Raw genomic sequence first — 24,945 nt, 5'->3', positions numbered from 1 at the left:
ATGGGAATATAGAGACCACTGAGAATTTAGCAGTTAATTGAGAACTAAGTGTCCATTCTCTATGTGGAAACTGTATCAAGCATGATAATTATTTCAAGATTATACTAAAGTTTGCTGGTTACAAAGCTTCTTCAGAAAGAGTGATGATGAAATGATTTCATTGTCTCTCCCGTACACATGCACAGAGACACTCACACAGAAAGACACACACACACAGAAGAAAGTAGGAAAAAATACATTGTATCAGAACTGTCTTGGTGTATTAAAAATTACCACAAAGTTAATGGCATAAAATATGCATATTCATTATTTCACCCTCTCTGTGGGTCAGACCAGCAGGGCCCTTTGCTCCTTGTCTCACCAGGTTTTAATCCAGGTGTCAGCTGGGACTGCAATCTCATCTGAGGCTCAGTATTCTCTACCACGCTTCCTGAGGGTGTTTTCAGGATTCTGCTCCTTACAGTTTTAGGATTGAGTTCCCAGTTTTATTCTTGTTGCGCCCTAGGTCCAAGGATCGTAGCCTCCTGGCCTTTACAGTATGCCAGATTCTTCAAAGGCAGCATGAGAATCTCTTTCCAGTTTGCTGTGACAGTCTCATGTAGTATAATATACTTGAGGGTTGATATCCCATCATATTTCTAGGTCTCACCCACAGTCAAACGGAGGTTATTAAATAGGGAGTGTGGACTAGTGGGTAAAAGTCTTGGTGTTTACTTGCAATCTTACCTTTCATATCCTATTTTTGTTGCAGGGTTATGGGAAAACTGAAAACCACAAGAATTTGTTGGTAGCAATGATACATCAAAAGTCCTCATAATGGTGTACCTAAACCATTCTCTAATTTCCTCATAATTTAGTTGGCATTACTAACATCGTTTCCCTCACTTAGAAGTTGTATGGATTAAATAGGATGATACATTTAAAGTACTTAGCACAATGCCTGGCACTGAATAACTGCTTGGTAAATGACAGTGCATCATATAGAACATTGTGCCTTACAACAGTATTGCAGAATTGTCTTTTTTGATTTTACAAAGAGAAAAATAAGTAAATTCTCTCAATGTTTCCAGAAACTTTTTGCCAATTTAATAGCTAGGTCTTGTGGAATATTTGATCCCTGCTATTGTTACTGTTCCCTCCCCCACTGCCACTGCTTGCTTTCAAAAGGGTTCTCTCAGATCTTTCACAGCAGGTAGGAATCTCAGCAAAACTACTTATTGGACACCCTACAACCTCCTAAATGATCCGCACAACTCAAGGCCTCGTGCAAGTCTGACCCTTGGTTTCTCTTACATTTTACCAGCCCGGTGAGGTCTAGCAGATGATGTTTGTTACGTGCTGTCCTGACTACAATCTACTGGACACGGCCAGCTTTCTACCACAAACCCTTCTATCATAGATGTGTAAGTTTTTTCTAATATGGGCTTTGTTAGATTTCATGTTTCTCCCACCATCTCCTACTCCTCATGCTCAGAATCCCAAGAAATACTCTCATAACAGGAGACAATTCCCTCAAGTCAGTATTTATGACCTGAGATAGGAAAATAGACCTAATGAAAAGAAGGAGAGCATGTTTGCTTGGTGTCAAGAGAAGTTGGGATTATCTACCATTGAATTTGAGACAGAAATGAGGTTTTTGACTAAACACAAAATGTTCTCTTAGTTCAAGAGTGTTATTAATTGTTCAGTGAGAAGAGACAGAAACTGGTTCACCAAAACAAGAGAAACTAAGATCTCTGCTCTTAGCAAAGGCCCAGGGAATGTGGCTCAAATTACATTAAGGCTGTGTTTTTCAAATAGGAGAATAAATAGCAGGACAAGATTATTATAATTACCAACATGGATATTAGAACTCCAAAAATGAAAAAAATATAACAAATTTTTACTGTTTCTGGAAGATAAATTCCCATGATAACTTCATGATCAGATTTGATGAAATAAGAAAATTTTCATCAGGTGAAATCCAAGGTAGTCTAAGACCTAAGGCAAGATCCTCAATCAACAGGGTGGATGTTTACTTGAGTATTCGTGATATAGTAACTTAGTCTCCTTAGTTTCTACTTGTATCTTCTCAGTTATCATCTATCTATCTATCTATCTATCTATCTATCTATATCTATGTATCTATCCCTCTATCTACCTAGATAACTGATTTTAGAACACAGTCTAACAATTCCCAAATATCTTAGTTCTGAAAGAAAGTTTTGAGGTAAAGGAAAGAAGGAAAGCAGAGGCAACTAAGCTAAACCTACCTTTGTAAGAACTCACCTTACATTATGTGAATCATTTCAGTAGTAAAACTCATCTGAGGTCTTTCCCCAAATATTTTTACTCTCCACATGCTATTCACAGGCATGAGCTGCAAGGCATCGCTCAAAGAACACGTACACAGTGATGAGATAGAGAGGTCCATTTCTAGTCAAGAACAAAACTAGTTGAAGTGCAGGGAACAGAAACTAACATGGGTAGGAGCTTAATTTGGTTTGGGTCTCAGGGGTTGGGATTGCTCGTGGGTTTTCAGGTTCCCTCAATGAGCACAAAAACAACAACAGAAGACCAGGGGAAGATTCGTCATAAGCACACAGATATCTCCCTGTGTGTATCTTGTTCGAATCCTCCTGGGATAAGTCATGTCTTCCTGGAACTAATATTTATACCAAGCTGAATAAAAGAGGACTTAACGTTTCCTTCTCCAGTGATTGACAGACACTCACAACTGCTTGCTTCCAACACAAAATTTCTAGACTCCATAGATTGTTATCACCTTGTTGTGAAAAAGATAGCTAAAGATAGCTCAATATACTGTCTCTTTCACCATCTTTTTATGGAGATTTAAAACATCCAAATTTCCAAACTTTTCTGTTATTGTTGTTTATGGCTTTTGAGTGACATTTTCCTCAAAAATTTCCATGGATACATAATTTATTTTTCAATTATATAAGTAACAATTACCATTTATTGCTAACATAATTTTCATTGCCATAACAAGCATGAGGAAACAGTTAAAATATTTTATAAGTGTATATTCTTGCCTTTTGTTAATTAGCTTTTCATAAACTTTCATTTCTGTCTTCATGGTAATAATGTTTTTAAATTCTTTTCTATACATTTAAAAATAAAGACATTAATTCATTAATTTATTGTAAGGTAAAATGGTCTTTCAAATTTGTCTTTTAAAAATTCTTTTCTACACATTTTTTTAATGTTCTAGGAAATTTTGCCAATCAATTTCAATATGGTTCTTGATGAGAGTGATGTTGGTGATGTTTGCTTTAAGAAGGTTTTCCTTACAACCAACATTTATCAGTGTTCACTTATAAAATATTTAATGCTTTGAGCTTTACTTTTCTTCCTTTGGAATTAGTCTTACTTTGGCTGTGGTTGTAATATAAAGATGTTTTTTATTTTTATAATTTGAGATTGTAGGTATAATTACTTCATGAACATGTTTTCTTAGGAATTTTAGTAAAGTTCCTAATTTTTATTTTCCTTATTATAATTTTCTTATTAAGCTCTAGCTTTATTTGATATTTATTATCATAAAAGAAAAGGAGCTGTAAAATTTATATTTCACAATGTATTACTTTTATGGTTAGCCTCTTTGTTTTCTTTTTAGTTAAACAAATGTCATAAAGACTACCACATTTATATCTACAATCTAGCGCCAATTAATTTTTCTATGTGTACATTGTAAGATAGTGTCAAGATCTTTTTTTTTACACGTGAATACCCAATGAATCCAAAATAACTTATTGAAAAAGCCAGTCTTTCTCTGTTGCGTTACAAGTTATCTTTGTCATATGAATCTGTATCAATCTATTTTTTATTCTCTATTCTGTTTCCCTGTCCTATTTGTCTAGCCTCATACAAATTCTGCACTCTCTGAATTACTACAGTTTCATAATAACTTTTGATGTCTGGTATTGTGGATCTTCCAGTTTTATTTTATTTCTTCTTGAATATGTTGACCATTTTGTGACCCATTTAATTTCAATAGACACTCTGAGATCTATGTGTCCAAATCTACAAAATCAAAGGCTGGGATTTTATTTGGAATGGCATTGAATCTATAGAACAATTTGAAGCAAATTGGCATCTTTAAAATATTGACTCTTCCAATCAACCACCACATTGTAATCCTTCATTTCTTCAGCAACTTTTACATTTCTCTATAAATATCTTGTTATTTCTATTGTTTGGTCTTACACATCTTTATGCCGGCAAAGATATGAACCAAAGAAGCTCTCTGATACTTCTAATTAATATGAAAATTGGCACAAGCACCAGGTCTTCAAGACAGCTACAGATATTTATACCTTATGGTCCAGTAGTTCCTTTCCAGGGGCCTACATAAATTTTGCACATATGTGCTTTGTGCCATGTAAAAAATATGCTTAGCACTTCCGCTTGTGTATAGCAAAAACCCATTAACATTCAAATGTTCAGAGAAAGAAAGAACAATGTGAAAGAAGAGAGAGAAAAGAAAAAAGGGAAGAGAGAAAATGTGTTTTATTCATAAGTAGCTACGACAGAATCAAATAAAAGGCAAATAAGCTACAGCTACAACCATCAAAATCAATGATTTTCAAAAATATAATTTTTAGGTAGGAGAACTGTTGTATGATTCCATCCACATAAAGTTCAAAGACAGGAATGAACACATAGTTAATAAACTTATAAAGAAATTAAGGCAAAGGTTAACAGAAATTTCAGAATACGTATTATTTCTGGTAGGGAGAAGAGAGAATACCATAGGAGAAAAGAAGAAAGGATATTCCAGTGACTTTTTAACATTTTATTCTTCAACTGGATTTGGTTACATATATTTTGCTTTACCATCAGTATATAAATATATGTAATTATGTGTGCATGTGCGTATGTGTGCGTACACATGCAGGTATTTTGTATGTAGAAATTGCTTATGGATTTTGCATTTGGAAACTTTGACACATTAAAAGTATTTATTAGTTGACATCACTGTGCTAATATATTCTAATAAGACCACATCTCGATCAGGAGCTATGATATTAGTAACTTCTTGGTTAAACTTATGATTCCCTATCATTCTTCACATATCAAACTGAGTTAAATGGAGACGTGAGAGAGATTTCCACCCTGAATACTTCAAGTCCTTGATGGTGGCCTTAATCTTCATGAGCCTCTTTAAAGATGTGGTAGTTTTTATGACTCTTTTACTAGAAGTAGGAGACCCAGGGATTTCCACACATGGCCCTTCCTATCGAAATAGCCCCTACTTACGCCAGGATCAGGGAGCCAACATGGACATTCTCTGAGTTGCTAAGAACATCGATTACAACTTCACACTCCGGACGTAGTAAACAATTGCAGAGTAATTTGACATTCTGCTAAGGTGGACTGGATGCAGAATCCATTTGTTACTTTTAAAAAGCCAGAGTTCAATAGACTAAAAATGGTCTGAATATTTTCCCTGACCAGTTACTCCATGGAAAGAATACAGGTCTGTCTGGGGAAGGCCAGGAAGAATACTCACAGCACTTTCTCTGTTGGTGTTGCAGGGAAGACCTGGCCTACTTCAAAGTGAACTGACTTGGTGAAGGGCATTGACACTTAACCACTTAATCGGCAGCTCAATTTTGGCTGCTATTTCTGAGATCTGATAGAATTTTGCTATACGAATCAAGTAGGAAGGACTTCCTGGTTTGCCAAAATTCTTTGCTTGTTGGTATACTTGGTACTGCCACACTGCTGTCCTCGCTCACTCTAGTGACTTTCCCCACTTCTCTGGCAGTTAAGTCCCACTGTTGAAAATCTTTCCGTCTCTGTGAAAACTAACAAGCTCAGTTCAACTGCATCATTACCAACCAGACCCTCACCACCCCTCCCAAGTCAGTCAAATCTAGATTTTCGTTTCCTCAAGCTTCTATCACCTGAAGCACCTTCTGCTCCAAATCACCTGACTCTTGCTGACGTACATTTGGCCAGTGTCTCCAGTCTCTGGACCCTGAAATGCCTTGTATGATCCTCTTCTGGCTCCTACAATATTTTGACCCCACACTCCTACTCTCTCTTCCTTTTGTCACTGGCTACAATCCCTTTTCCTGTCCTGTGCTATGAATTGGGCTAAAGGGGGCAGTTCCGTTATGAAAGACAGATCAATTCTAGAGAAATCCATATGTTACTTTTGATCTGCCACTATAATTTTTTCCTACACACTACACTGTATACTTTCATGTACTGATGTTGGTATCCCAACCCTCTTTTCTGTCCATCTATGAATCTACCATTTGAGAAAATGTTACAGCATCATTTAGCCAGATACCTCCACTCTTACCTGGCATAACCTCGAACTCAGATATATCCTGCTGCCATTATGAATTTCTTCTTCATCATCTCCTTCCTCTGTTAGGTTTCTGGTGACACTGAGCCTCATTCTAAAAAGAAAGGTGATCTCTTTTTACTTGTTGTATCTCCTGTTCAGTCTGAGAGAGCAGAGGAATTTTGGACAAGACTGAGACATTTATTTTAAATTTGTTTCTCTTATCTTTTTCTGTTTTACTTCACATGTAGTAGATAAGATAGCGCCTCTTTAGGAGAAGTCCCTCCATCCCCGTCCATATCCCTATCCTAGTAGAAAATCAAATGGAAAACAAAGGGAGGTCTAGGGTAAAGAAAAACCACTAGGGCTCCCTAATGTAGATAAAAGTTCTTTTCTAAGGCCAAGGATCCTCCTTGAAATTTGGAACCAAAGTCCTAGTTTGTAATCAAGGATTCCTTTGCCTTGTATTATTTAATGCAAATATATTAGTATATAATATTCCCATCAGAGACATCACAGTACAGGTGAGCTCTCTGTGACATGGGAGGATTAGGCATTTGGGGTCTTAAGTCCCTTCCATCTTCCTTTATAAATATAGACTTACCTATTGACAAATCCCTAAATCTAAGTTAAGCTCAGTATCATGAGGAAGTATAGAAAAACTGGGAAATCATGTCTTGCAATGGTGAAATGTACTAATAAATATTAATGCAAGCTAAAATACTTGATACTGACTTTGTATAATTCCTTAAGTGGAGAATGGCTCATTCAAAAATAGACCAAATGCAATGTTGTGTTTCACAGTATGCTACCTAAGCATTACACACCAGTAACAGATCAAAGTAAAGCACTAAAATATATTAAACATAGACAACAAATATTTTAACAAATATTTATTGATCTATAGTTTGCCCAGCACTGGTTCAGAGCTATAAGTGCCTCTATTCTCAGAGTTGGGTGAATCTATATCATTTTTCTACACAGATTTGTATGAGATTTTATCTACTAATTAAGCTGTATTACCTCTAGAAAAGTCCCCATTCTTTTGGATCATTTCTCAAAATGTCCTTCCAGCTCTAACCTAAGACCCTTTGACTTTTAAGGGATTGCTACAGTTTCCATATTCCACCTAGCTCACTCTCCTGTTTGCATATTGAATGATCTAGACAGTTCTGCCTGAAATGGTGTCACCTATCCTATGAAATGTTCTAGTGATATACCCCATCTGAGTTAAGTTCAGAGGGTACATTTTAAGTAATTAAAATTAAAACCACGTGGCTTTCCTGTGGTACCTTCAGCATTAAAGTTCTTTCAAATTCCATGCATGGAACTTTTTATGGAATAAGTGAGTAAAGCAGCATTATCTCCAATTTATACATGAGAAAACTGAAACCCAAAGAAAGGGAAGAGGCTTCCAGACTCTTGATCAAGTATTAATACATATTCTTAGCAGAATCCTACACTACAGCAACACTATTAGCAAGCAGGTAAGCCTGCGGAATAGCTGTAGTTCAGGATTTGCTGTTAATAATGCCCACTGCAACTTACTTCCATGTAAGTTAATTGCCCCAAAGGGTGGAACAGAAGTGATGTCAGACTCCTTGTCTCCCACCCCGTGGAGACTAGAGGAAAGAAGCAGCTGCCTGCCAGAAAGTGAGCCTCCAGAGGACAAAGGCTAGAGACCCTGCTGCCAACAGTTTCAAAAGGGCTAAAAAGGAGACAGGTGAGTCCACAGATGCAGTGAAGAGCAAGAAGAAGGTGAGGCCAGCGCAGGCGATGGCCTCACAGTGGATTCACACCCAGGTAGTGGGCTCCCACCGAGGAACCTCCAAAAGGGAGGTAGAGGTATAGTCATAGGAGTTCTCTTGAGACATATATTTATTAAAAGTATGTTTGCGATGATGGGAACAGAGAAGGCATATTAGGTCTTCCTGATGGCATCATGCTGTACAGATACCTGGGGTGGGGGATGTCCCTGTGCTCTGCTTACCAAAAGCCAATCAACCTCTCAGGGTTTTTTGACACGCGTTTCAGGATCTACCTTAAGCCTCGTTCAGGGTTTGAGATGATCCAGTGAAGCTAGTATATGGGAACTGGTGTCCTTTTTCCCCAAGACTTCTTGTGAAAATTGCTTCTTTTCCCATTACACAAATAAACACACCATATGTTGATAATATAATGTGGTATGGGCTAAAAAGTATACACCAAATAATTGGAGCAGTTTTAGTTGTTAATGCTTAAAGCAGGAGTGTTTTTCTATGTGTCCTAGAAGAAAAAAAATATTATTTATCTGTAAAGAAAATTAAATTATAAATATGAATGAAAACTGAGTTGTCAAGGTAGCAGGGTGGCCAGAAAAATGGTATAGAAGAGAATTGAAACTGAGGGGAAATTGATTTTCATTGTGTAAGAACAAAATTTAAAATAGGCATTGATATAGATTTAGAACAGGTTTTTCTTTTTTTTGGTGGGAAACCTAAACCTACCTTCCACACACACTTTGCTCAAAAAAGAAGCTAAGACTAGAAATTTTAAGATATTTGCTCAAATAATATAGCTAGTAATTAGCAACGGTCTCAGTACGGGAACTCCAATGGTTTTGGAAGCCAGATTGCAAGACCAAACTGATTATCCTGGTTGCAGTGTCCAGCTAACAGGGAGTGCAGGCAAAGGAAAATACATTTAGTCAATACTATTTGAGAACCCTTGTGTGAAAGGTAAGCTACAAACGCAGGATGAAAAGAAAAGCGAGACACAGCCCCTGTAGGAGCTCTCGGCCTCCTGGGGAGATCAGGCACACACAGGAGTAAATTGCAACATGCTTCTAGAAAAGCCCGTCCTAGACAGTGAATGAAGTACTGTGGAGGCTGCACAGAAGGGGTGAGCGTGGGAGACAGGGAAGAAAGGCTTTACCGAGTAGGTAACATCTGAGCGGGATCTTGAGAGATTAGCAGAAACTTTTCAGACACCAGAGGAACCAGCCCATTTCAGATTAAAGGGGCTAATGTTTAAGAAAATAGAAAAAAAAAATGTTTGTTTAGAGCCCCAGCGTGGGATGGGGTGCTGAGCAGAGGCTAGAGAAGTAGGTCGACGGTGCACTTCCAGGCTCTCTGCTCCCAGTTTGCACTTTCCCCTTGGGGCAGTATGAACCACTAAAGGTTGGTGATCAAGGAAGGACCTAGGAAATCACTAAGAATTGCCTCAGAGATTGTTTTTAAATTCGTACTATAGTTACATTTTAAGAGACTATTTAGTTTCTATGCAATTGAAACCCGTATTTAGGGTGACTGACTGGGTTTACCAGAGACTCTCCTTGTCTACAGCACAGAAAGCCCCAAGTCCCAGAAATTACTCAGTCCCCAGCAAACTTATTTCCACTGAGAAGAGGAGTCTACAAGGCAGCAAAGATCACTGTGAGGGGATAATGAGGGAACCACGGAGATCTGTAGTGTAAAAGGGGCGAGAAGGTAGCCAGCTGGCAGACAGAGCCGCGTCTGTGGCCCCACGCACGGGGGGACCAGCTGGAGCCCGATGTCATTCCACACCCTCTGAAACCTTTTGAGTGATTCTGGGTTGCCCCTGAGCGAAGGGGACACGTCCTTTGGACGTTTGCCTCCAGCATGTAAACGGACTATTAGAGCAAATACTGGTGGACAGAGGGTGACACAAGGAAGGACACCTCAGGTGGCCTCTCGGTGTCTGGGAAGGCCCCAGCACCTCTTAGCCATGTCCCTGACGTCTTCCTTTCCCTGTGGCCGATGCCACTCACCAGAGGTCCTGGGAGAAGAAGCCCCTTGTGATGCTGCTCAACCTCAGAGGGCTCTCATCTGTTAATATTAGTGAGCAACTCACCGGAAGCCACGGGCTCACTTCAAACCTGAACCATAGGCGGAAATGCAACACACATTTGATGGAAAATAATAGCTAATGCGTATTGAGTGCTACTATGAATTATGTGAATTACTTTATTTAATCCTTACAAGAATCCTATGAAGGCCAGGCATGGTGGCTCACACCTGTAATCCTAGCACTCTGGGAGGCCGAAGCGGGTGGATCACTCAAGTTCAGGAGTTCAAAACCAGCCTGAGCGAGACCCCATCTCTACTAAAAATAGAAAGAAACTAATTGACCAACTAAAAATATATATACAAACAATTAGCCGGGCATGGTGACACATGCCTGTAGTCCCAGCTACTCAGGAGGCTGAGGCAGTAGGATCACTCGAGCCCAGGAGATTGCGGTTGCTGTGAGCTAGGCTGACGCCACGGCACTCACTCTAGCCTGAGCAACAAAGTGAGACTCTGTCTCAAAAAAAAAAAAGAGTCCTACGAAGTAGCCACTATTATTGTCTCTACTGACATTGCAGAAAAGGGGAAAAAATATGAAGTGGTTTTCTGAGATTACCAGTGAGTCAAAGTGGAAAAGCCAGATTTTTTTTAACTCAACAAGACTTTAGAGTCCATGCTCATACAATACAATGTACAGTGCCCTACTGTTTGGACAGATGGATGGGTGGATGGATAGGCAGAAGGGCTGTACTTATCCAGAAGCGCAGAAAATAGGAGACAACCAGGTGCCTTGGGCTAGGATTTTGTACTGCTTCACTATTCTGAAGGATTTTAAATAGCATGTGAATTTTTATAGAAAATTTTTGAAAATAGGTATTTCTAGCTACAACCTTAGAGATCCTGAATATATTAGGTTTAGTGTGCAGCTTGGATAGTGTTTTTTAAAAATCTACACAATTTTCTATTGGGTACACTTAGATTAGGAAATGATTACAACTCTCACATGCCTAGAAAATAACTAGGACAGACTTAACTCTCTGTTACACAGATCAGAGACCAAACTGAAGGAAAACGATACAACAGATACTTCTTTATCAGTTAATTTAGATTTTATGTGATTCATGTAATACTTCTTTCTGATTGAAAAGCTGTGTTTGTGTGTGTGATCTTTCCTTCTCTCCCCTGAATTATATACATGTAATCTGTTACTTTAACCTTGGAAGGATCAGCTGCTCCTGGGAACCAAGCAGAATTTCCGACTCAGGGGTTGGGGGGTAGTGAGGAGAGAGAGAGAGAGAGAGAGAGAGAGAGAGAGAGAGAGAGAGAGAGAGAGAAGGAGAAGAGAAGAGAGTAGATTGAGAGAGAGAAAGAAAGATTCTTTTCTGTCCGTATTTGGGAATGACACAGAATAGATAAGCCATGCCTAGAGATTTTAGAGGGTACTGAGCATGCCCTTCTGCTACTTGTTTTGGCAGATGTGAACAGCAAGGAAATGCCAAGTGGAAACCAGACATCTGTGTCTCACTTCATTTTGGTGGGCCTGCACTACCCGCCGCAGCTGGGGGTGCCTCTCTTCCTAGCCTTCCTTGTCATCTACCTCCTCACTGTCTCTGGCAATGGGCTCATCATCCTCACTGTCCTAGCGGACATCCGGCTCCACCGCCCCATGTACTGGTTCCTATGTCACCTCTCCTTCTTGGACATGACCATTTCTTGCGCTATTGTCCCCAAGATGCTGGCTGGCTTTCTCTTGGATAGTAAGGTTATCTCCTTTGAGGGCTGTGTAATCCAACTGTTTTCTTTCCATTTCCTGGGCTGCACTGAATGCTTCCTTTACACACTCATGGCTTATGACCGTTTCCTGGCCATCTGTAAGCCTTTACACTATGCTACCATCATGACGCGCAGAGCCTGCAACTCCCTAGCTTTGGGCACCTGGCTGGGAGGGACCATCCACTCCCTTTTCCAAACAAGTTTCATATTCCGGCTGCCCTTCTGTGGCCCCAACCGGGTAGACTACTTCTTCTGTGACATTCCTGCCATGCTGCGTCTAGCCTGTGCTGACACCACCCTCAATGAGCTGGTCACCTTTGTGGACATTGGCTTCCTGGCGCTCACCTGCTTCCTGCTCATCCTCACTTCATACGGCTACATTGTGGCCGCCATACTGCGAATCCGGTCCGCAGACGGGCGCCGCAATGCCTTCTCCACCTGTGCTGCCCACCTGACCGTCGTCATTGTCTACTATGTGCCCTGCACCTTCATTTACCTGCGCCCTGGCTCGCAGGAGCCCCTGGATGGGGTGGTAGCTGTCTTCTACACTGTCATCACCCCCTTGCTGAACCCCATCATCTATACACTGCGCAACAAAGAGATGAAGGCCGCACTACGAAGGCTGGGGGGCCACAAGGAAGTGCAGGCTCACTGACTCCAGCCACCACACACTGGCAGTAGGCACCCAAATGCAGGGCACAGGACACGACACTGAATAATTGGGAAGAATTAGGATGGAACGGAAAGGCATTCACATAGGAGGTAGAGGACCTCCACGTAGAGAGGTGGGAACCTGGGAAGTTCCACATTGTAACCTGCTCTCTGTCTTCCTTCGGTATCAGTGACAATCAATCAGAGCAATCAACTCAGCAAGGGTGGCACTTGCCGGAAAGAATCAAGATAAGTAAAACGTCCATATGGAAGCTCTGAGTCTCTGTGGCATCCACCTACATGTATGTTGTTGTTTCTGATCCCCACACTGTACCCGTATACCCCTTCGCAGGCTATAAATAACTTTCCTGCAAGCTATCTGATTTGACCTTGACAAAAGTTATGTGAGGCAGGTATTATTATTATTCTCATGTAACTTTGGGGAAACTGAAGTTCAAGGAAGTGATTGGCTTGTCCTAACTTCTTTTTCTATCGTTCTACCTTGAAAAGAAAGGTAGATGAAATTGGACTTAAACTTGAGGGGGCAATTTCACCTCAATGTGAGGGAGGCATTAAATGTGTACTGCACCATGACTTGCATAGGTCTAGTCTTCTGAGCTTGTACAGGGCTCCACTTTGGTTAAATTTACTTAGGTATATTGAACACAGATACACTTTCTTGCACTCCAAATGCAGCCTGGTCTCCATGATGCCTCCATAGATATTAATGAAGCAGAGCATCGGAGATGGTAAACAAATGTATGTGCTACCACACTCCTGCATTGCTACATAGCTTGTGGGTATGAGTGTGGGCAGGGTGGGATGGTTGCAAGAAGATGAGTAAAAATGACCTGAAGCTCATTCTAGTGACTGTTCTTATAAGAATGTTGCCAGTGTCTAAATGTGGGTCCTTCACTCTCAGAGCCTCCTGAGTACTGGAGCTGCTTTTGTTGATGTTTCAAAACTACATGGGCAAATACAGCCCAAAAGGATTATTACATTTTCCAAACTCAATTCCAATTGCTAAAAACTGGGGATAATGGAGTACAACTGATTTCTATGCACCAGGAGCTTTCTCAGAAGAAATATGTTTTGTCAATGACTTTTCTTATTATAACCATGGAAATGTAAAGTTAAATATCAGAATAAGTATGAATAGGCAACCGAATTCAACTCAACACTAATTTATTCAGTATAACTCTCAAACTGAGACATTGTGGTGTATTCCAAATGAGTTTATAATCTTATGAAAAAATATATTTATATATGAGGTAGAGAGAGATAAAATATATGACTATAAAATGAATAATAAAGGATTGGTATAATTCAGTGTGCATACACACTGTTCATGAAAAGAAGGGAGAGGAAGTTAGAGAGAGACAGAGATCATGAAAACTATAATTTATAAAGCTGGCTTCTTGGAAAATGTAAGATAATCTGTGGTTTAAAGATCTTGTAAGATCTAGTCAGTCTAGAGGGGTAAATAGAATTTGTCATATGATGGAAACAACATAAACCCTAGGGACAGTCCTAGGAGAATGCTCTAGAGAAGCCTAATTAAGTATCTCAGGAAGAGCAGTCCAAAGTAGTAACAAACTGTATTTGGCAAACACCCAGACTACAGTGCCATGGACACCTAAACACTCCACGGCACATGGGGAGGCAGAATTTAGGGAATGAGGCCCCTGGGTCCAGAATAGAGACTACTTGGAAGTCAGATTGAAGCAAATATGAGGACTTTCTTTTTCATCAGGGCCAACGACACATCACACACAAAGATGAGGGTCACATAACAAAAAACTTCTTAATTGGTTGTTTTACTTTCAATAGGGAACTATAAAATACATCTCATTATTTCATCTTAAGGAAATTACCACATGAAAACACACCAAGCAACAAATTTTACTTTATGCTCTATCCACAGTTAAACAGCAGCAGTTCACAAAGATGTGGATTTATCTGAGTGGAGCACTTTGAGCTCTCCACAAGGAAGAACTTCATAGAGTGATATTGTTTAATGCAACTTCACCTCTTAGGAGGGTATTTTGTTTTCAGGTTTGTTTTGAGGTTATCTAAACTTGAGAATGAGAAGAAAAAAAAAAAGAAAAGAAAAGCAATCAGAAGAGAAAAAGTAGTGTTAGCCTGTGTGAATATTTCTCTACTTTTGAAAATATTACTGTTTAAAGTTTCAATATGAAGTATACTTTGGCTTCTTTCTACCTTTTGACTTTATATTTTAAAATTCAAGTACATATGTTAATATATATCCAGATTTTATTAATATATGTTTGTTAGTACCAAATTTTTTAATAACTGAAGCTTAAAATACTTTTAAAAAATTATTTGTTTCCTTCCGATTTCTTTTTTTAGCTTCAAAATATTAAGGGGGTACAAATGATTTTGCTACATGGATAGCTTTTATAATGCTTAAGTCAGGGCTATCAGTGTGCTCATGACCCAAATAGTGTTCATTGTACCTGTGAGGTAGGTTTTATTCCTCCTCACCTCCTTCTTTCCTGATTTCTAATGATTTTTTCTTCTCTCTGTGCTCGTGGATTAGTTCCAAATTATTCGAGAGTATATATGGTGTTTGTTTTCCATTCCTGAGACACTTGATAATGGTCGCCAATTCCATCCAAACTGCTACAAAGGATAGTAATTCATTCTTTTTCATGGCTAAGTAATACACCATGATATATACATACCACATTTTATTAATCCACTCATGAATTGATGGGCACTTGGGTTGATTCCACATGTTTGCAATTGTGAATTGTGCTGCAATCAACATCCAAGTGCAGGTATTTTTTGATTAAATGACTTATTTTCCTTTGGGTAGATGGCCAGTAGTGCAAATGGTGGGTTGAATGGTAAGTCTGTATTTATTTCTTTGAGGAATATCCATACTTTTTTCCGTAGAGGTTGTAGTAATTTGCAGTCCCACCAACAGTGTATAAGCATTAATTAATTAATTAATTATCTCTGCCTCCATGCCAGCATCTATTGTTTTTTGACTTTTTAATAATATTATTACTAAAATACGTTTAAATATCCAGTAGGGGTGCTTTTCAACTCCTTTCAGATTATTTCTGGCTATTCTTTCATATTTGTTTATTTAAGTTGATTTCCATATCTTTCGTCAGGTAGTAAACAAACAAAAATGTTTCTGCATCTTATATGAGCTCATATCAATTAGAAATCTTTTTAAAAATAGTTACCATTCATATTATATGTAGTCTTTCTGTCTTAAAATAAGATATGCCCATTCTTTTGTTCAAGTCTTCTTATACACACCTCACTAGAATGTCTTACTTTGGGTTAATATATTATTTCCTGTCATGACCTGATAGACATTCTGTGTAAGTTTGTATATATCTGTTGAGATCACTTATGTGGTAATTTTTAAATTTTAATACTCAGTAAGAACCCTGATTAATCTTACTTCTAAATTCCTGAAGGACATTTCTGTTTACCACTCTCCACTTAATCTCTTCTGGATTCATTTACTTAATCTGTAAAATTAAGTTAAGCAAGATGATCTCTAAGTTACCCTATATTTAAAATTCAAAAATTCTTTCGTTGTTCTATTTCTACTGTATCTATGAATGGTATGATAAATGAGTATGCGGATGGTCCCCAACTTATAATGGTTTGACTTTACGATGGTGTGAAATCATTCACACAGTACAGTATTCAACAAATTACACCATTCAACACTTTATTATAAAATAGGCTTCATGTTACCTGATTTTACCCAATGTTAGGCTAAGCATGTTTAAGGTAGGCTAGTCTAAGGTATGATGTTTGGTAGGTTAGATATATTAAATGAATTTTCAACTCACCATGTTTTCAACTTACAATGAATTTCTTGAGATGTAACCCCATTGTAGGTAGAGGAATATGGAGAAAAATGCTTTTGGGAAAGAGATTAAAAAAAGAGATGCCACAGCAAAATCTCAAATTTTTGTCAAGATCGATAGTTACTAGCCAAATTTTTCTCATCCACCATTTTATAGACTGTATATAAGTGGTAAAATAAGTATGATTTGTCCCAAAATTGTTTCTGTTGGAATTTATTGAGTCTTTTGACATTATTTCATTGAGTTCAGAAACCCAGGGTGGGACTAGCTGATGGAAGTTAGGTATCCCAATTTAAACTGTAAAGAAGATTCTAATAAATATGAACTGTCCAATATTGTGATTGCCTTTTCTGTAAAGTGGTTATATTCTCATACTGAAAGAGTTATGGAAACATCAGTGGTTTGGATAACTAGTTGAAAAAGTTAAGATTTTATGGTATGCCATACGCTGCTCAGGGTTAATGGCAACTATTAAGAGGATACCCCCTATGTATTATTATTTTCATTTTAAAAATGTGAAATTGAGGTATTTATCATGTCACATATTCTTCAACCAATACGTGTTGGTGATAGGACAATAAACCCAAGTCCATCTAACTCCATAATTCATGCTCTTTTATTCTGTTCCTTCAAAGATACTTATGGAAAACACACACACACAAAAAATACACAGCATTGTAATTCTTAAAGAGCTATAATATATGCATGTGGGAAAAGTGTGGAAGTATGCTAAGACAGTTTGTGATTATGCTGTATATTAAAATACACTATAAATTCCACTTAGTTCACAGAGGATTGAATCACTCTTAGGGTAGAAAGACTTGATGGAGAAGATAGGCTTGATTTTTATCTCAAAAACACTGGCTTAGATTCTTACTACTCAAAGTACAATCCCTGGAATAACATTGTAGGCATTATATTTGAACTTGGTAGAAAGGCAGCATATTGGGCTCTACTCCAGATCTGTTGAACTAGGATTGGCATCTTAACAAGATTCCTAAGTGATTCGTGTACATTAAAGTCAAAGAAGCTGTAAAAATGTTATCAGATACAGATGAAGTAGATTTCTTCATCTGTGGAATAAAGTAGGGTTGGGAGATTATGGTAAATTTAGAAGAGGATGAGAAAAGTCTACCTGAATAGAAAAATTCTTATTGAAGAGAAAAATGTACTCGAATAGAGAAAGATTGTAGGAGACAAGGATAAATAAATAGAAATCAGATTTTAGATAGTTTTGTCGGGAATTTTGTGTTGCATAGTGAATCAGTATATAAGGTTGAGGTGCTTAGCATTTCTAGGAGGGGACAAGAGAGACAAATTCTTGAGATTTGATCAGTCAATGATGTGAAGGATGGACTAATTCATTAAAGGAGAGAAGTGAGGTTTGAGAAGACCTTGTAGGAGACTATTATAATCACCCAGCCATGATGAAATGAGTGACTAAGGGTAATATCTGCAAAAATTAAAATGCAGGGACAGATAGGAGATCCATTTCAAGATTAAAGGCTGTATTTAAAAGGAAAGGATAAAAAATTCAAATAGAACTCTGGTGTTGAGCTTGACCCATTGAAGAGAATAGAAATGGTGTTTATAGGAAGAAAGTTTCTAAAAAAATTGAAAAAATGAAATCCACAAAGAGCTTACTATAATTATTTAAAATCCTTTACATATGAGGAAACCAAGGCTGAAAATTTCAAGGGACCTTACGGAGCTATTCAGCCAGCATGAAGCCTAGATTTAAACATAGGTCTACCTCTGACCAGACCTTGTCATCATTTTCACTATATCATATTGCCTTGGAAATCATCAAATATAATCTCTTCATTACATGGAATACTAACTTAATCAGAAGAATGTAAGCTGTACTTCACCCTTTTAAAAATAGCTTTTCTGAGGTAAAATTTATTCATTTTAAGTATACATTTCAATAATTTTTAACAAGCTTATGCCACTTGTGTAACCATCTCCACAATATAATTTTAGAATATTTTATTACGTTGTGCCTATTTGCAATCAACCCCCATTTCAACTCATAGCCCCAGACATCCACTAATGTTTTTACTATCTGTATCCATTTCACATACACATAATCATAAAACGTGATATTTAGTGTGTGATTTCTTTCAATTGGCTTATTTGTTAGGTTATCCACAATGTAGCAGATTATTATTATAGCTGCATTATATCCCATAATATGCATATACCCCATTTTGTTTATCTACGCACCAGTTGATGTGTGTTTAGATTGTTTCTACATGTTGGCTGTTATGAATGATGCTGCTATGAAAATTTATAATTAAGTTTTTGTGTGGACATATGTTTTTTATTCTTTTTAGTATATACATAGGAGTGACACAGCTGAGTCATACTCTATCTTTTTGAGGAACTGCCAACCTGTTTTTTACAAATTTCCATTTTTCATCTCTACCGGCAATGCATTTCTCAACATCCTTGCCAACATTTGTTATTTTCCCTTTTATTACTACTAATATTATTATTATAGCCATTCCAGGGGGGTTGAAGTGTTATCTCATTGTGGTTTGATTTGTATTTACCTAATAATGATGCTGAATGTCTTTTCATGTGCTAATTTTCTTATTCATATATCTTATTTGGTAAAACATCTATCAAATTTTCGCCCATAGTTAAAAGTTATTTATTTGACTATTTATTACTGAGTTGTAAGAGTTCTTTATATATCCTGGATGAAATTCCTTTATTTGATATATGAGTTGAACATATTTTCTCCCACACTGTGTGTTTTTTGTTTTATGCACAAAACTCTTTAAAATCAGGTTATCACAGTTTGGGTATAACTTTATCTAAATATTGCACTCAACAACAGGTTAGTGATATTTGATCCTAAAGGAAAACCTAGAATATAAGAGAAAATATAAATTTAGAAGACAAGTCAGTATGAATTGCTGCTCCCCAAATTCTAGGCTCAAACTGCTCTCCTGCTGGCAGTGGCTGGCAGATGGGGGGAAGGACAAGAGTCTGAATGGAACAAAGATGGTCTTCTGGCCTCTGGAGTCATTCTTCTTGGAGAGGAACACCACACAGAATGTCCAAGCTCTTGGATCATACAAGTTCTCCACACATTTCCGTGGTCACCACAGTGGTTGGGCTTTTGGGAGTGGAAAAGCTTCCAAGTAACTTGGTTGGTAGCCTGCTTATCACCAAAGAAGTGTGGGACGGAGAAAGGAATCTCTACTTACCTCTTCACTGGGCTCTGAGCCTCCCTGGATTTTACCCTCACCAGTATTTTTTATTGCTTTATCCTCTTCCTTCTCTGCTTCACAGTTTTCCTCCATGAGGTCCCCAGCAGGCTCCGGCACTTCTCTCTCTGACCTACACCTGAGTTGCAATCCCTCTCACTTCTCCTTTATCTGAAACTCTTCCCTCCTTTCAGTAATGTCCAGCAAGTGATGTCTCTAGCTAGTCATCTTGCCTCAGTATATAATTTAATATAATTATTTGTGGGTTCTCCTTTGTTTTCTTTTTAAACTTTATATCTGGAATAGAAGAGAGAAAATGTGATATAATAATTTTATAATTATCTTTTTGCTAGTTTTATTTAAAAGGAACAATAATTATTCTGTATAAAGAAAAACTTTCTTACTGAACTTGTGGCTAGCTCATTCAGATATAGTGCTATGAGACACAAGGATAAAGAAATTGAAATTAAACAAAGAACTTTGATTATCTGATTAAATAAGTGAAAGGAAGATTTCATTTAGATCGAATTTAAATATTGCTTGCCCTATAACCTAACTACCAGAATTCTACTTTTGGGCTTTTATTTACTATAAAGAGATAAGTGTTAGCCAATTGGACCTTTTACCTCAGGTTACAAAATCAATGTGCACAAATCAGTAGCACTCTTAGACAACAACAACAGTTAAACTGAGAATCCAATCAAAGACTCGATACATTTCACAATACCAACAAAGAAAATAAAAAGCCAGGAATATATTTACCCAAGGAGGCAAAGACTTCTACAGGGAGAACTATGAAACACTGAAGAAGTAAATCCCAGAGGATGTAAACAAATGGAAAAACATATCATGCTCATGGGTTGGCAGAATAAACATTGCTAAAATGTCTACATTACCTAATGGGATTTATACATTCAATGCAATCCCCATTTAAAATACTGTTATTTTTCACAGATCTAGAAAAAATAAGTCTATGCTTTCTAGAGAACCAAGGAAGATCTCTCATAGTCAAAGCAACCTTAAGCAAAAATAACATATCAGGAGGTATGAATTTACCAGACTTCATGATATACTACAAGGCTATAGTCACTAAAACAGCATGGTATTGTCCACAAGAACAAAGACATAGACAAATAGATCAAAATAGAGAACCCAGATACAAAACCATCCTCATATTGCCATCTGATCTTCGACATAGCATAGAAAAACATGTAATTTCCAGTATATGTTTTCCTTATTCAATAAATGTTGCTAGGAAAATTGTATTGCCACATGTAGAAGACTGAAACAGAATCTGCACTTCTCACCACACACAAAAATTAATTCATGATGGATAATAACCTTAAACCTAAGGCATAAAACTGTAAGAATTCTAGAAGAAAATGTTGAAAAACCTCTTTAGGTCTCGGCAAAGAATTTATGAAGAAGACCCCAAAAGCAATCACAGCAGCAATAAAAATAAATAAATGTGACCTGACCAAATTAAAAAGCTTGTGCACAGACAAGGAGGCAATCAATAGAACGAACAGACAACCCACAGAATGGGAGAAAACATGTATATGCTATGTATCCGATAAAGGGCTATTAATGAGAATACATAAAGAACTCAAGCAAAACAGCAAGAAAAATAACCCAAATAAAGAGTGGGCAAAAGACATGAACAGAGGCTTTTCAAAAGAAGTTAGACTAATGTACAATGAACATATAAAACAATGCTCAATGTCCCCAGTCATCAGAAAAATGCAAATCAAAACCACAATGAGATATCACCTAACTCCAGTGAGAATGGTTTTTATCAAAAAGTCCCAAAACAACAGATGCTGGTGTATGTGGAGAGAAAGGGACACTTATATACTGTTGGTGGGACTGCAAACTAGTACAACCTCAAAGGAAAGCAATATGGAGACACCTCAAAAAACTAAAAGTAGACCTACCATTTGATCAAGCAATCCCGCTATTGGGCATTCACCCAGAGGAAAAGAAGTAATTTTATAAAAAAGACATTTGCACTAGAATGTTTATTGCAGCACAATTCACAATGGCAAAGATGTGAAATCAACCCAACTGCCCATCAATACATGAGTGGATAAATAAAGTGTGGTATAAATATACTATGTAGTCCTACTCAGGCATAAAAATGTTGAACTAATACCTTTGTAACAACCTGGATTGGACTGGAGACCATTTTTTCTAAGTGAAGTGTCAAAAGAATGGAAAAACAAATGCCACATGTACTCACCATTAAACTGGAACTAACTGACAAACAATTATATGCACAAATGGGATTAAAACTCAACGTAACTCAAGCAGATGGGAGAGGGGAGGTGGGCTTGCTTAAATTCACACCTAACAGGTAAAATGCACACTATCTGGGTGATGGGCACACGTATAACCTTTACTAAAACTGTACAAAAGCAAGACATGTAACCAAAATATTTGTACCCCCACAATATTCTGAAATAAAAAAATAAATAAAATAAAACAAAATACTTGCAAAAAGAATACAACAACACATTAAGAAAAATAATAGACCATGATCAAGTAGACTATATTGCAGGAATATAAAATTGGTTTAATATTGGGTAATCCATGAATATCATATGTCAAATTAATAGATTTAGGTGTACATGAACTCTATTCTTGATATATTTTTAATATTTATGTTAGTTTAACATTTTAAAATAGAGAGTTTTTCTTAATTTGAAGCAATTTAAATATTATACTCATCCTTGAGCAAGAAATAGCTTTTCATTTATTTAAATCATGTTTTGTGTCACTCAGCCTACTTTCTTTCTTCAGATTTTCTTGTTTCTTTTTTAACAGCTTATTGAGGTATATTTTGCATGTTATCAATGCACCTGTTTGAAGTGCAGCTTGATGATTATTAGTAAATTTATAAAATTGTCTATTCCCACAATACAATTTTAGAACATTTAGATCACTTCAGAAAGATCTCTTATCCCCATTTGCAGTCATTTCTTGTTCTCATGTTCAGCCTCAAGCATCCAGTAATCTAATGTCTGTCTTTATAGATTTGTCTTTTTAGGACATTTCATAAAAATAGAATCATACAATATGTGAGCTTTTGTGCCTGGCTTCTTTCACTTAGCATAATATTCTTAACATCCATTCATTTTATAAACTATACTAATATTTTCTTACATCTTATGGCTAAATGACATCACATTGAATGGATATAATCATTTTTTTTTATCCATTTACAGGCCGATGATCAATAAACTGATTGTTTCCAGCCTTTATCTACCGTGCATTATTCTGCTTTAGCATTCATATACAAGTGCTTGTATGCACATAAGTTTTCATTTCTCTTGTATAGGTTCCTAGGAAGGGAAATAGTAGGTCATATGGTAAAATCATTTATAACTTTTTAAGAAAATGTCAAACCGTTTGCCAAAGTAGGGTGCCCATTTTACACCTTCATTAGCAATCTATGGGGGTTTCAGTTGTTCCATATCCAATAATACTCGTTACTCTTCATACTCTTCATCTGTTTTTTAATCGTAGCCATTCTTTTTTTTTTTTTTTTTTTTTTGAGACAGAGTCTCGCTTTGTTGCCCAGGCTAGAGTGAGTGCCGTGGTGTCAGCCTAGCTCACAGCAACCTCAAACTCCTGGGCTCGAGCAATCCTCCTGCCTCAGCCTCCCGGGTAGCTGGGACTACAGGCATGCGCCACCATGCCCGGCTAATTTTTTATATATATATCAGTTGGCCAATTAATTTCTTTCTATTTATAGTAGAGACGGGGTCTCGCTCTTGCTCAGGCTGGTTTCGAACTCCTGACCTTGAGCAATCCGCCCGCCTCGGCCTCCCAAGAGCTAGGATTACAGGCGTGAGCCACAGCGCCCGGCCCGTAGCCATTCTTGAAGCATATAAAAGGGCAAATCTAAACATAGTTGGTTGAAATATCAGGAATACATATATACATCAGATGTAAATAACATTATAATGTACTGATCTACCCAACATAGGAATGGACTCTTTGTGAAATAGAGATTACTTTGTTAGTGAAATTTTTCAAGCAGAAGTTCCATAACTTGTGTCAGGAACATCATAGGAGATGTCATTGCGCAAATTATTGGATATAATTAAATTTAAGATCCTATAATATGCCCTGATATATCCTAAGGAAAATAATAGTAGCTACATTAAAAGGAGCGACAATAATAATATCCCAATTTTAAATTTGAGAAGTGAAAGAAGACAGAGAAATCAAGTACCATGACATACATCTTTCAGCTAATAAGTAGCTTAACATGGGTTTAAACTGAAGTTTACAGGGATCCGAATAAAATTGATTCCCTTCTATTTCTACTGTTCTATCCCCCAAGATGTTAGAAAAAGTATAAATCTTTTTCCTGTTTTTCCTCTTATGTAGATATGACACATGTACATAGATCATTAAAACACTGCAAGGTATTACATGCTCAAGTATTTTTTAATAATTATCATAAATGCCATTAGGTTATAGGAATTAATAAATCAGTATGAGAGAAAATATTTATAAAAGGCTCCTAGAAGAATTAAAGTTAAAATTCAACCATAAAGAATAGATTTGATGGCTCACGCCTGTAATCCTAGCACTCTGGGAGGCCGAGGCAGGTTGATTGCTCAAGGTCAGGAGTTCGAAACCAGCCTGAGCCAGAGTGAGACCCCATCTCTATTATAAATGGAAAGAAATTGGCCGGGCGCTGTGGCTCACGCCTGTAATCCTAGCTCTTGGGAGGCCGAGGCGGGCGGATTGCTCAAGGTCAGGAGTTCAAAACCAGCCTGAGCAAGAGCGAGACCCTGTCTCTACTATAAATAGAAAGAAATTAATTGGCCAACTGATATATATATAAAAACTTAGCTGGGCATGGTGGCGCATGCCTGTAGTCCCAGCTACTCGGGAGGCTGAGGCAGAAGGATCGCTCGAGCCCAGGAGTTTGAGGTTGCTGTGAGCTAGGCTGACGCCACGGCACTTGCTCTAGCCTGGACAACAAAGCGAGACTCTTGTCTCAAAAAAAAATAAAATAAAATAAAACAAAAAATAATAAATGGAAAGAAATTAATTGGCCAGCTAATATATATAGAAAAAATTAGCCAGGCATGGTGGCGCATGCCTGTAGTACCAGCTACTCGGGAGGCTGAGGCAGGATTGCTTGAGCCCAGGAGTTTGGGGTTGCTGTGAGCTAGGCTGACGCCGTGGCACTCACTCTAGCCTGGGCAACAAAGCGAGACTCTGTCTCAAAAAAAAAAAAAAAGAATAGATTTGAGAAAGTAGAGATTAAAGGTGTTCCATTCATGTTTAAAAATGGAATGCTGTGATGAAGTCAGGAAGTGATCGTGGGAAACTGAGAA

The 24,945-nt window shown here is 37.6% G+C and overlaps 1 protein-coding gene across 1 annotated transcript; it reads left to right on the top strand.

The window, feature by feature from the left end:
- The first annotated feature begins 11,521 nt into the window (after window positions 1-11,521).
- On the top strand, window positions 11,522-12,514 carry LOC105866513 (olfactory receptor 10G6). Its single transcript, XM_012755846.3, has one exon. The coding sequence runs from the start codon at window positions 11,579-11,581 to the stop codon at window positions 12,512-12,514; it is 936 nt and encodes a 311-aa protein (XP_012611300.3). The 5' UTR covers window positions 11,522-11,578.
- The last annotated feature ends 12,431 nt before the right edge of the window (window positions 12,515-24,945 follow it).

The sequence above is a fragment of the Microcebus murinus genome, chromosome 4 (genome assembly GCF_040939455.1).
Source record: "Microcebus murinus isolate Inina chromosome 4, M.murinus_Inina_mat1.0, whole genome shotgun sequence".
In the NCBI taxonomy this organism is placed as follows: domain Eukaryota; kingdom Metazoa; phylum Chordata; class Mammalia; order Primates; family Cheirogaleidae; genus Microcebus; species Microcebus murinus.
This window is presented reverse-complemented; position numbering and strand designations above follow the sequence as displayed.